At 46.9% G+C, this 14,306-nt stretch overlaps 2 protein-coding genes across 4 annotated transcripts in view; both read left to right on the top strand.

Annotated features, from left to right (window-relative positions):
• LOC122547650 (TOM1-like protein 1) overlaps positions 1 to 930 on the top strand; it is a 113,712-nt gene extending 112,782 nt beyond the window's left edge. For both annotated transcript variants that reach the window (XM_088000830.1, XM_088000829.1), the window contains one exon: positions 224 to 930. The gene's annotated coding sequence lies outside the window, so the exon portion shown is untranslated. The remainder of the gene's footprint in view (positions 1 to 223) is intronic.
• Positions 931 to 7,166: 6,236 nt separating this feature from the next.
• The window catches only part of stxbp4 (syntaxin binding protein 4), a 360,632-nt gene continuing 353,492 nt past the window's right edge, over positions 7,167 to 14,306 (top strand). Inside the window, exons 1-2 of one of the 2 annotated variants that reach the window (XM_088000770.1) lie at positions 7,167 to 7,255; positions 12,303 to 12,353. In XM_088000770.1, coding sequence (XP_087856896.1) covers positions 12,331 to 12,353 — 23 coding nt within the window. In that variant the 5' untranslated portion in view covers positions 7,167 to 7,255; positions 12,303 to 12,330. The remainder of the gene's footprint in view (positions 7,256 to 12,302; positions 12,354 to 14,306) is intronic. The other variant, XM_088000768.1, reaches the window with a different exon arrangement.

The raw sequence follows: 14,306 nt of genomic DNA, 5'->3' as shown, positions 1-14,306 counted from the left end.
TATTGGGAGGTAGGTAGGTCACAATGCAAACAAATCAGGCATAGTCTTATTGAATGGCAGAGTGGGCTCGAGGGGCCGAATGGCCTGTTGCTGCTCCTGTTTTGTTTGTTCTGTCCTGGCTGTCAGTGGGCCAGTGCAGGGATAGTGATGCGTTGGGCAGAATAATGGATGTACCAGGAAAGAGAAGAATTAATGAATTCATGTTGTTTTATCCTTTGAACAGGTAACGGAGATTGTGTTTGAGTTGGATCCAAAGGCCATTTGAGTAAACTGGGGACAGCTTTACCCGGAGGATGAGCTTCAGATGGTCACTGTCATGAATTAAACACCGTTCACCGAGAGACTGTGGATCCATACACACGACCAGACTGAAACTTTGTGAACACCCGCCATTGATACTAACAACAGCCTGAGATCTAACACATCAATGAGCTCTTCAGGAAAGAAGGAGCAGCCTCACATTGAACATCCAGATTCACAATAATGTGTCATGTCTCCTCCATGTCTCTCGTCCCATTGTCAATGCTCCCTCTTCACAACAAAACAAGAAACCTCGTGTTTTAATTTCTTCAGCCTGAGGCACAGTTATTCCATCCCTGACACCTTAAAAAAAAAATTAACATTTGTCTCTGTCGTTTAGGGTAAAATAAGGGACCCAACGGGAAAAGAGGAAGATAGCAGTGACAGACAGGAGTTAGGAGGCATGGGAAAACTGTCCAAGAGGATGTTATGGCCTGAGAAAATTAGGAAAAGATATTTTCAATTCACAACTGAAAGTCTGATAGTCACAACACCTAATTTCTGTCAGGGATGAGATCAAAGTTACTGACATTCCAGACCAAATCAATCTCTCCTTGCTACTTCAGGGATTTACTTCCAGGCTTCCACTCCCACCACTGACTCTCACTGTGGTACAGTCCCCACACACTGACTCTCTGTGGTACAGTCCCACACACACTGACTCTCTGTGGTACAGTCCCCACACTGACTCTCACTGTGGTACAGTCCCTCACACACTGACTCTCACTGGGGTATGGTCCCACACACACTGACTCTCACTGGGGTATGGTCCCACACACACTGACTCTCACTGGGGTACAGTCCCTCACACACTGACTCTCACTGGGGTACAGTCCCACACACACTGACTCTCACTGTGGTACAGTCCCCACACTGACTCTCACTGTGGTACAGTCCCTCACACACTGACTCTCACTGGGGTATAGTCCCACACACACTGACTCTCACTGGGGTACAGTCCCACACACACTGACTCTCACTGGGGTACAGTCCCACACACACTGACTCTCACTGGGGTACAGTCCCACACACACTGACTCTCACTGGGGTACAGTCCCACACACTCTGACTCTCACTGTGGTACAGTCCCACACACTCTGACTCTCACTGGGGTACAGTCCCACACACGCTGACTCTCACTGGGGTACAGTCCCACACACACTGACTCTCACTGTGGTACAGTCCCCCACACACACTGACTCTCACTGGGGTACAGTCCCACACACACTGACTCTCACTGGGGTACAGTCCCACACACACTGACACTCACTGGGGTACAGTCCCACACACATGACTCTCACTGGGGTACAGTCCCACACACACTGACACTCACTAGGGTACAGTCCCACACACACTGACTCTCACTGGGGTTTTTCCCATGAACCCTGACTCTCACTGGGGTATGGTCCCACACACACTGACTCTCACTGGGGTACAGTCCCACACACACTGACTCTCACTGAGGTACAGTCCCACACACACTGACTCTCACTGTGGTACAGTCCCCCACACACACTGACTCTCACTGGGGTACAGTCCCACACACACTGACTCTCACTGGGGTATGGTCCCACACACACTGACTCTCACTGGGGTATGGTCCCACACACACTGACTCTCACTGGGGTACAGTCCCACACACACTGACTCTCACTGGGGTATGGTCCCACACACACACTGACTCTCACTGTGGTACAGTCCCCCACACACACTGACTCTCACTGTGGTACAGTCCCCCACACACACTGACTCTCACTGTGGTACAGTCCCCCACACACACTGACTCTCACTGGGATATGGTCCCACACACACTGACTCTCACTGGGATATGGTCCCACACACACTGACTCTCACTGGGGTACAGTCCCACACACACTGACTCTCACTGGGGTATGGTCCCACACACACTGACTCTCACTGGGGTATGGTCCCACACACACTGACTCTCACTGGGGTACAGTCCCTCACACACTGACTCTCACTGGGGTACAGTCCCACACACACTGACTCTCACTGGGGTACAGTCCCACACACACTGACTCTCACTGGGGTACAGTCCCACACACACTGACTCTCACTGGGGTACAGTCCCACACACACTGACTCTCACTGGGGTACAGTCCCACACACACTGACTCTCACTGGGGTACAGTCCCACACACACTGACTCTCACTGGGATATGGTCCCACACACACTGACTCTCACTGGGATATGGTCCCACACACACTGACTCTCACTGGGGTACAGTCCCACACACACTGACTCTCACTGGGGTATGGTCCCACACACACTGACTCTCACTGTGGTACAGTCCCCCACACACACTGACTCTCACTGGGGTACAGTCCCACACACACTGACTCTCACTGGGGTATGGTCCCACACACACTGACTCTCACTGGGGTATGGTCCCACACACACTGACTCTCACTGGGGTACAGTCCCACACACACTGACTCTCACTGGGGTATGGTCCCACACACACACTGACTCTCACTGTGGTACAGTCCCCCACACACACTGACTCTCACTGTGGTACAGTCCCCCACACACACTGACTCTCACTGTGGTACAGTCCCCCACACACACTGACTCTCACTGGGATATGGTCCCACACACACTGACTCTCACTGGGATATGGTCCCACACACACTGACTCTCACTGGGGTACAGTCCCACACACACTGACTCTCACTGGGGTATGGTCCCACACACACTGACTCTCACTGGGGTATGGTCCCACACACACTGACTCTCACTGGGGTACAGTCCCTCACACACTGACTCTCACTGGGGTACAGTCCCACACACACTGACTCTCACTGGGGTACAGTCCCACACACACTGACTCTCACTGGGGTACAGTCCCACACACACTGACTCTCACTGGGGTACAGTCCCACACACACTGACTCTCACTGGGGTACAGTCCCACACACACTGACTCTCACTGGGGTACAGTCCCACACACACTGACTCTCACTGGGGTACAGTCCCACACACACTGACTCTCACTGGGGTACGGTCCCACACACACTGACTCTCACTGGGGTACGGTCCCACACACACTGACTCTCACTGGGGTACAGTCCCCCACACACACTGACTCTCACTGGGGTACAGTCCCACACACACTGACTCTCACTGGGGTATGGTCCCACACACACTGACTCTCACTGGGGTATGGTCCCACACAGTCCACAACATGAAGGTAGTGCCAGATCATTTCAATATTTAATTATATACGGCTATATTTACAAATTGCCTTTTGTGACATTAGAACATCCTACAGTGCTTTGCAATTCATGAAGTAGTTTTATTATGGTTCCTGGTTAACCTCGGGAGTTATATGTGAAAGAAAGTGCAGTGGTGATTTGAAATTTTTAAGATAATGTTTTGAAAGGATTGTAATTTTTGTAACAGTGAATGTACGAATAGCCTGTTGTACTTGATGTTCTGACTCAGCTTTTGGTTGTGTGTTTGCTTTGAAGCCTCTGCTGATAGTTGAGCCAGCTGACTCTGAGGGTCTGGGTATCTCCGATGGAGAGAGCTCAGGGCTTGATTCGGTTCTGCAGTTTGTTGGATATCCCCAGCTGGTCTGGGGCCAGCTGCCTTCCAGTTGTGCTCAGCGCCTCAGGAGCAGACAGTCATTCTCACTCAGTAAACCTGGCATCAACATCAAATTGCCTGTCAGCAGGCCGCCCACCCAGTTCCTGGCCAATCAGTGAGGCAGCACTGTTCCAAAAAGCAAGATACAAGTCTTCTGCTGTAATGCGACTGTTGTGTTCCTCTGTAACCTCATGCTATAGAAAATCACGCTGTAGAAGATCATTATGGAAAATCGTGCTGTAGAAGTCCTTTAAGAAAACCACTCTATCCATTCAGTAGAAAGTTTGCTTTGTCCACACAACATTCACAATTCATTAATCACATCAGAGCCAATTTGCATTGACAACATGTGCATGATAGCAGAATGATCTGTAGTTGGGGAGGTGACAGCCTAGTGGTATTAACGCTGGCCTATTAATCCAGGCTCAGGTAATGTTCTGAGGGCTCACGTTCAAATCCCACCAAAGCAGATGGTGGAATTGGAAACATCCGGGATTAAGAGTTTAACTCTGAAACCATTGTTAATTGTTGGAAAAACCCATCTTGTTCACAAATGTCCATTAGGGAAGGAAAATCTGCTGTCCTTACTTAGCCTGGCCAGCATGTGATTCCAGATACAGAGCAATGTGGTTGACTCCTACCTGCCATCTGGGTAATAAGAGATAGGCAGCAACATCCATACTCCATGAATTAATTAAAACAAACTTATTTTGAGATATTGTTCAAATGAAAGAACAAAACTCTGTCAAATGTATTTAATGTTGGTAAAAGTGACGTCATCTGCTTTCGTCCTGGAAAGTATACAACACTGAATAGGGTACTTCCTAAAAGGGGAAACTGGTGGTCTTTCTCCAAGGGAATAAGGATACTGGAGCTTCAACTGAACTCTTACAAACACATGAGTGCTGCAACCACTTAATAATAAAGTATTGGCTATGGAGGAATTTACCAGAACGACACCAAAATTCCAGAGGTTAGAGAGTGATGACACAAATGCAGGTTGTGTTTTCTTGAAGCCCAAGGAATGATTTTTCCATGGTGTTAGTTGCAACACTGAAAATTGTTTGCTGTCCCTAGTTGCCCTTGGACTGATTGGCTGTCTAGGCCATTTCACAGGTCAGTTAAGAATCAATCAGCTTGCTATTGGTCTGGAGTCACATGTAGGTCAGACTGGGTAAGGATGACAGATTTCCCTCCCGAAGGCACAGCAGTGAAGCAGATGGATTATTAACAACAAATGAGAATTGTTGCCATTACACTAATTATTTTTATTGTTTTTAGGTTGAATTCATTTTTACCACTTGCCATGGTGGGACTTTAACCAACAACCCCTAGAATATTAGCCTGGGCTCTGGATTACTAATCTGTGATATTCTTCCACACTACCATCTTCCCACAGAGCTTTCAAGATATTAAGGGGGTGGATCTGATAAATAGATAATAGATAAACTATTTCTGCTAATTGGGGAGTTTATGCGTAAGTGGCATCATCTAACAATTAGAGCCAGACCCTTCAGTAGTTTTATTAATTCAGGGCATGTGGGCATTGCTGACAAGTCCAGCATTTATCGCTAGTCCCTAGTTGCCCTTGAGAAGGTGGTGATGAGCTACTGTCTTGAACCACAATGTATCGGTGCCGTTGTTGGACTGGGGTGTACAAAGTTTAAAAATCATACATCACCGCGTTATAGTCCAACATTTTATGTGGAGGCACTAGCTTTTGGAGTCTCATTCTTTCCTCAGGCAGCTAGTAAGAGGGAATACATTGGGCACAGAATTTATAAGTAAAAGATCAAAGGGTTATACAATTTATGCAAATATATTGAACAGACCTAGATGGGTGTTAGGTCTTTAATCAGTTAGAACAAAGATGCAGGTTTCGATTGATTAATATGTAAATCCCAAAATTTATTTTAAGTCACTGCCCCAAGATAACTTCAGGTTTCATCAGTATAAAGGTGATATCTCAGGTCAGACAACGTATTTTAGGCTTTGTTTTGAATCTGCTTGTGACTCAACCTGGAGTCAGGCTGGTTTTATTTCCAAAGTAGGAACTTATAAAATGCCACGTTGAGTAACCACTGCAGTTCAGTGAAATTAGGAAATAATTCAGCACCGAAGTGGGGCATAGGTTGGAGTTCTCTTCTGTTAATGACAACTGACTGGTCACTTCTTGTTACGATGTTCCTGATACACATAATAGTGGTTGAATGCTTCCTTGAGTGAGGAGCTCAAATCCAATTCCTTTGCTATTAACGTATAATCTGGGCTGACAGTGTGGTACAGTACTGAGGGAGTGTGTACTTTTGGAAGTGACATAATTTGGATAGGGCTGGAAATGTGTTGCTGGAAAAGCGCAGCAGGTCAGGCAGCATCCAGGGAACAGGAGAATCGACGTTTCGGGCATAAGCCCTTCCTGAAGAAGGGCTTATGCCCGAAACGTCGATTCTCCTGTTCCCTGGATGCTGCCTGACCTGCTGCGCTGTTCCAGCAACACATTTCCAGCTCTGATCTCCAGCATCTGCAGACCTCACTTTCTCCACATAATTTGGATAAGCTTCCTTCTCCCGGGTGGATGTGAAATAAATCGCATCGTACTATTTCAAGAAGAGTGAAGTGTTTCTCCCAGTGTCCTGACAGAGATTAATCTCACAATGAACATCAGCAAAGCAGATCACTCTGTCATGACCATATTGTTATTTGTCAGATGTGTGTAAATTGGTTGCTGCATTTCTTACAACAGAGCACGCAGCATTAAACCATGTTACACCTGCTGTAAAGGTGCCTTAAGATGTTTTGTGATTGTGAAAAATTGTTTTTTAGCTACAAATTATTTCTCTTAATGGTATACTGGGAAAAGTTATTTTGGTAAAGTAAGAGGAATAAACGGGATATATCACGCAAAGGATGGGGGGACGCTCTTAAGTACGAACTGCATGCTGAAATGTTTGGTTAAATAAAATTAACTAATAGCTCAAATGTTTTTGAAATAAACTAGAAATTGAAATTGGAATAAAATTGAATTGCAGTCTCTTGTATAATTTCCAATGTCAATATTAATACTTGTGTAAGAGAAATGTTTTTAAAATGTGGTATTTATTGAGAGGGTGGTGGATGCTGATTGCTGATCAGCCAAGCCCCATTCTGCCCATCGACCTCTGCTGTCCCTTTCGTAGAGCAGTTTTGCGCATGCACTCTGTCGTGACCGGCTCAGGGACTACATTACCCAGAGGCCTCCGGGTCTGCGCATGCGCGCTGGCGGCGCCCGACCGGGGTCTCGGCGACGGGGAGCGGCAACTACCAGAGCCCGAGGCTGCAGGCCCGGAGCCCAGTGACAGGCCGCAGGTGGGCCATGAACCAAAAGCTGACAGGAAATGGTGTTAAAGTGACACGAGGGAGATATGGAGCATGGTGAAACCTCCTGAGGGAGGGTGAGATGGTCCTGCTGGATTCCTCAAATTCCGAGGTCTTAATGTATCTCTCATTGGTCACTGGCGCCTATTGGATCCCTTCATTGACCAACTGGAATCTTCGGGATCCCTCATTCCCCAACAGGGACCTCCTGGATCACTCATTCCCCAACAGGGGCCTCCTGGATCACTCATTCCCCAACAGGGACCTCCTGGATCACTCATTGTCCAACAGGGACCTCCTGGATCACTCATTGTCCAACAGAGACCTCCTGGATCACTAATTCCCCAACAGGGGCCTCCTGGATCACTCATTCCCCAACAGGGACCTCCTGGATCACTCATTGTCCAACAGGGACCTCCTGGATCACTCATTGTCCAACAGGGGCCTCCTGGATCACTCATTGTCCAACAGAGACCTCCTGGATCACTCATTCCCCAACAGGGGCCTCCTGGATCACTCATTGTCCAACAGGGACCTCCTGGATCACTCATTGTCCAACAGGGACCTCCTGGATCACTCATTGTCCAACAGGGGCCTCCTGGATCACTCATTCCCCAACAGGGACCTCCTGGATCACTCATTCCCCAACAGGGACCTCCTGGATCACTCATTCCCCAACAGGGACCTCCTGGATCACTCATTCCCCAACAGGGGCCTCCTGGATCACTCATTCCCCAACAGGTACCTCCTGGATCACTCATTCCCCAACAGGGGCCTCCTGGATCACTCATTCCCCAACAGGGACCTCCTGGATCACTCATTGTCCAACAGGGACCTCCTGGATCACTCATTGTCCAACAGGGGCCTCCTGGATCACTCATTGTCCAACAGAGACCTCCTGGATCACTCATTCCCCAACAGGGGCCTCCTGGATCACTCATTGTCCAACAGGGACCTCCTGGATCACTCATTGTCCAACAGGGACCTCCTGGATCACTCATTGTCCAACAGGGGCCTCCTGGATCACTCATTCCCCAACAGGGACCTCCTGGATCACTCATTCCCCAACAGGGACCTCCTGGATCACTCATTCCCCAACAGGGACCTCCTGGATCACTCATTCCCCAACAGGGGCCTCCTGGATCACTCATTCCCCAACAGGTACCTCCTGGATCACTCATTCCCCAACAGGGGCCTCCTGGATCACTCATTCCCCAACAGGGACCTCCTGGATCACTCATTGTCCAACAGGGACCTCCTGGATCACTCATTCCCCAACAGGGACCTCCTGGATCACTCATTGTCCAACAGGGACCTCCTGGATCACTCATTGTCCAACAGGGACCTCCTGGATCACTCATTGTCCAACAGAGACCTCCTGGATCACTCATTCCCCAACAGGGGCCTCCTGGATCACTCATTGTCCAACAGGGACCTCCTGGATCACTCATTGTCCAACAGGGGCCTCCTGGATCACTCATTGTCCAACAGGGACCTCCTGGATCACTCATTCCCCAACAGGGACCTCCTGGATCACTCATTCCCCAACAGGGGCCTCCTGGATCACTCATTCCCCAACAGGTACCTCCTGGATCACTCATTCCCCAACAGGGGCCTCCTGGATCACTCATTCCCCAACAGGGACCTCCTGGATCACTCATTGTCCAACAGGGACCTCCTGGATCACTCATTCCCCAACAGGGACCTCCTGGATCACTCATTCCCCAACAGGGGCCTCCTGGATCACTCATTCCCCAACAGGGACCTCCTGGATCACTCATTCCCCAACAGGGACCTCCTGGATCACTCATTGTCCAACAGGGGCCTCCTGGATCACTCATTCCCCAACAGGGACCTCCTGGATCACTCATTGTCCAACAGGGGCCTCCTGGATCACTCATTGTCCAACAGGGGCCTCCTGGATCACTCATTGTCCAACAGGGACCTCCTGGATCACTCATTCCCCAACAGGGGCCTCCTGGATCACTCATTGTCCAACAGGGGCCTCCTGGATCACTCATTCCCCAACAGGGACCTCCTGGATCACTCATTCCCCAACAGGGACCTCCTGGATCACTCATTGTCCAACAGGGGCCTCCTGGATCACTCATTCCCCAACAGGGACCTCCTGGATCACTCATTCCCCAACAGGGACCTCCTGGGTCACTCATTGTCCAACAGGGGCCTCCTGGATCACTCATTGTCCAACAGGGACCTCCTGGATCCCGTATTGCCCAACAGGGACCTCCTGGATCACTCATTGCCCAACAAGGACGTGCTGGATCACTCATTTCCCAACAGGGACCTCCTGGATCACTCATTCCCCAACAGGGACCTCCTGGATCACTCATTGTCCAACGGGGACATGCAGGATCACTCATGCCCCAGCAGGGACCTACTGAATCCCTCATTAACCAACTGGAACCTTTTGGATCTCTGATTGTCCAAGTTAGACCTTTTGGATCCTTCATTACCTTCACAGGGTCTGTCTGCATTGCCCAACAGCAACCTCCTGGTTCCCTCATTGCCCAACTGGAACCTGCTGGATTACTCATCGCCCAACTGGGACCTGATGGATCTCTCATTCCCCAACAGGCACCACCTGGACCCCTCATTGTCCCACTGGGACCTTCTAGGTCACTCATTGCCCAACAGGAACTTGTCGAATCTCCCCTTGCCCATCTGGGATTAATCAGATCCCCCACTGCCTCACCATGCCTGAGAGCAGTTCTGTGTCAATCAGTTTGGTGAGGGACTGGAGTCATATATAGGACCAGATTGATTTAGGATAATGGATTTCGTTCCCACGTGAACTAATTGAGTTTTTGCTATGATCCAACAGCTTTGTCATCACCTTTATGGAGACTGTCATTTTATTTCCTGCGTTTGTTTTACTAAATTTAGATAATTAATTGAACTGTGTTTGGATTTAAACTGGTTTTCTCTGGTGTACTGCTCCAATATAACCCACACTGTGCTGTAGGATTTCCCAGGCCTTGTAGCAGCATAAAGAACTGTCCATATATTTACACAGTACTAACTTAATACTCAGAAGCTAACCTAGCCTTTATCTTCCCACCAAAGTTATGTTGTCGTGAACAATTTGGTATAAAACATTTAGATTAGATTCCCTACAGTGCAGAAACAGGCCCTTTGGCCCAACAAGTCCACACTAACCCTCCAAAGAGTAACCCACCCAGACCCATTTCCCTCTGACTAATGCACCTAGCACTGTTGGGCACTATGGACAATTTAAAGTGGCTAATTCACCTGACCTGTGCATCTTTGGATTGTGGGAGGAAACCCACGCAGACACAGGGCGAATGTGCAAACTCCACTCAGACAGTCATCCAAGGCTGGGGATTGAACTTGGGACCCTGGTGCTGTGAGGCAGCAGTGCTAACCACTGTACCACCCGTGTTGTGAAGGATAGACTATCACACACAGGACAGAAGTGTGTTACACACTGGATAGAATATATCACACACAGGATAACACAAAGTCTTTGTTTTAATCCCTCATTTGACCAAACTTTCCCCATATCTCCTTTTGATGGCTCAGTGTCAATTTTAATCTGATTCATTTCTATGAAGTGACTTGGAGCATGTTATTATTTTAAGTGCACCCCAAATAAGATTGTTGTTAACATGTGATGGTGTTCTTTCAACTTTATCTTTTTATTCTTAAAATCAATGATGACAATTGTAGAGCACACATGACAATAAATCATCATTCATATTTTGGCATGTTTCCTCTGATCTGAACTATCTCTCTTTGCCTTCACTTCCCTATAACATGCACAAGCTGTTAAAATGAAAACTTTCTGTCACCTAAACCACTACTCTATCTTTCTCTCGACTCCTCTTTTCAGCCTTCTACAATGGCTGTTCACTTTGCTTTCTTCGAGAAATCCTTTCTCACACTACACCAATTGAAGTGTGGACCTTGGCCAAAGCACGATCTGAGGCTGGAGATTTAATCCCCAGTATTGTCTGACGTCACTGCAGAATGGTAAAGGATGAACTAGATGGACCTTAGTTCTTTGTCACCTCACAATACCTAAACTAACTGAGAGGAAATTAGTCAACACTGTCCTCTCTAAAATTATACTTTGGAGTTATATTGTGTTATTTATAGAGAAAAGATTTGCAGCAATTTAGAGAAGCATGAAAGTGCATTTGGCTGGAAGGCAGGTTACTTCAAAACATGTACTACAGTGCCACTACTTGCAAGAAATTGCAATTACAGCAGGACAAGGGGTGACCTTATAGAGGTTTACAGAATCACGAGAGACATACATAAAGTGAATAGCCAAAGTCTTTTTCCAAAGAAGGAAATCCTTTGTAAACTCCAAAAACCTAAGCTGAAGGTGAGAGGGGAAAGATTTAAAAGGGAGCTGAGGGGCAACCTTTTTACACAGAGGGTGGTGTGTATATGGAATAAGCTGCCAGAGAAAGTGGTAGAGGCTGGTACAATCACAACATCTAAAAGACATTCGGACGGGTACATAAATAGGAAAGGTTTAGAGAGAGATGGGCCAAATGCAGGCAAATTAGTTATGTTTTGAATGAGCTGCCAGAGGAAGTGGTGGAGGCTGGTACAATTGCAACATTTAAGAGGCATTTGGATGGGTATATGAATAGGAAGGGTTTGGAGGGATATGGGCCGGGTGCTGGCAGGTGGAACTAGATTGGGTTGGGATATCTGGTCGGTGTGGACGGGTTGGACCGAAGGGTCTGTTTCCATGCTGTACATCTCTGTGACTCTGTGGTCAGAATGGATAAATTGCACCAAATGTTCTGTCGCCAAGCTGTATGACTGTCTATGGATGTTCCACGGTAAAGGTGGACATGGGAATTTATAATGGAAAAAGCTGATAGAAAGTGCATACAGAGGGAAAGTTTTAGCACAGGTTTATACAGAGTCCATTGTAAGGTGCAAAGGTATATTCCAGAATACCTGCACCAGACTGCATTCTGCTTGTGATAGCTTAAGTGTCACTCTATTGTGAGACATTCAAACTTGTTTTCTTTCATAGAATCATTGGATTAATTGGCCAGGGGAGGATGCTCGCCAGGCTTCAAGAAAGGTGAGTGCTGAGATCACTTTCCTCCTGTACCTCAGGATTTTCATGAGAGATGAAGCAAAGACTATATTGATAGTGGGACAAAGCCAGTCTTTACACTCCCTGCCATGGTCATTGATGAGATTCAGTACTATGTTGCCTGTTTGATTAATTCATTGGGAGAGTCTGGGTGTTGTCGGCAAGGTCTGCTTTTATTGCACATCCCCAATGGCCCTTGAGAAGGTGGCGATGAGTCCCGTTCTTGAATACAACTGAGTCAACCACTTCACTGTGGTTTGAGGGTCATATCTGGTAGGGATAAGGGAAAGTTAGAAGATTCCCTTATTAAAGGCCATGAATGAACAAGACCATGTACAACACCTAATGGTTGTCATTATTGAGATGAGGTTGATTATTCCATATTTATTTATTTAATGTCTGAGCTACAACGTTGGAATTTAAACTCATGTCTCTGGATCATTCATTCAGGAGTCTGTCTGGATATATATTCCAGTACCATCACCTCTGCTATCCTTGGACTGTCTTAAATGTGCTGTATAAATAAAGGTTCTTTGGAACTGATTTGGAACTGACTGATTTGGAGACACTTTGGACTGGGGTGTACAAAGTTAAAAATCACACAACACCAGGTTATAGTCCAACAGGTTTATTTGAAAGTACAAGCTTTCAGAGCGCTGCTCCTTCTTGAGATAGCTAGTGAAGTAGAATCATAGGACACAGAATTTATAGCAAAAACTTTATTGGTTTTACTGTCCTGGTTCGGCCTAGACATGTTTGCTTCAGGCCACCTGCCTTTGGAGTGTAAAATGTCATACAACTGATGCAATGTATTGAACAAACCTGGATTGCCATTAAGTCTTGAAGCACATAGAATGGGGATGTAGGTTTCAATCGATTAAAAGAATGTGTAAAAGAAGACAACTATTGTGTGTGCAGATGTGTGTGACTTATATGGTTATTGTCTTTCCAGTGTACTTTATTGGTTTTACTGTCCTGGTTCGGCCTAGACATGTTTGCTTCAGGCCACCTGCCTTTGGAGTGTAAAATCTCTCTTCTTTAAAGTCTGCTGTTTCCCCTCTGCATCTTATATTTTTGATTGTTCTTTCATTTCAGTGCTTTCACTGGAAGGCCAAAGTTGTGCAGCTTCAATAAGATATTTCTTCCCTGGGTTCACAGAGTGCAGCGATGCGGGTGGTGGGAAGAGTTGAGTCTTGTTCAGGATGTTTAAGGTTTTCATGGGATATGGGGAATTTGAACACAAGCACTTTCTTCTGCGGGCTGTGACACTTCAGATCATTTAAAGATATTTAAAGTTAAAACAACAGGGGCATCCTTAGTTCGGTGAAAGTGATGGTAGAATTTTGGAAGCAGAGAGCAGCAATTGAGGCACAGGAAACAAAAGCATGTTTTCAATAAGGACTGAAGAGAGTTCCCATTAGGAAGAGGGATGGTTATCGAGTCATTAGAATCATAGTGAGGATTTCACTGCGAGTTTATACAGGGAGACAAGATATATAAACAGACTCCTTATCTTTCCTGAAGAACACCAGCTCCTGAAGATGCTCATTCAGTACAAATAAATACAGACGACTTTGAAATGTACAAGTGCTGTTACGGAGTGACACCCTGTCCACAGAGTGTCAGACTGGACTGAATTGTGTTCTCTCACAGAATGTATTGTTTGCTTACAGGACAGTGATTGCACCTCAAACACAATGTATCAGCTGGGGAGCATTTCAGGATGTCCCGTTCTGTGCTTGTATACAATTGTAAGCACTCACTATGTACGGTGGGACGGCAGGAGTGTGTACAGAGCCACACAGCCTTCCCAGTATGTGCTCCATGTGGAAATCACATTGTTATTTTCTAATCCACAAAACTGATTGATGTGAGCTGAAACTCACTTATTATGTAGGACCCAAATGAGAGATTACCTTCACTTTACACTGACAGACT

This window comes from Chiloscyllium plagiosum, unplaced genomic scaffold (genome assembly GCF_037043375.1).
Source record: "Chiloscyllium plagiosum isolate Xiang-an unplaced genomic scaffold, Cpla_swu_hap1 HiC_scaffold_25, whole genome shotgun sequence".
NCBI lineage: Eukaryota > Metazoa > Chordata > Chondrichthyes > Orectolobiformes > Hemiscylliidae > Chiloscyllium > Chiloscyllium plagiosum.
Note: the sequence above shows the minus strand (reverse complement) of the source record. Positions and strands in the feature narration are given on the sequence as shown.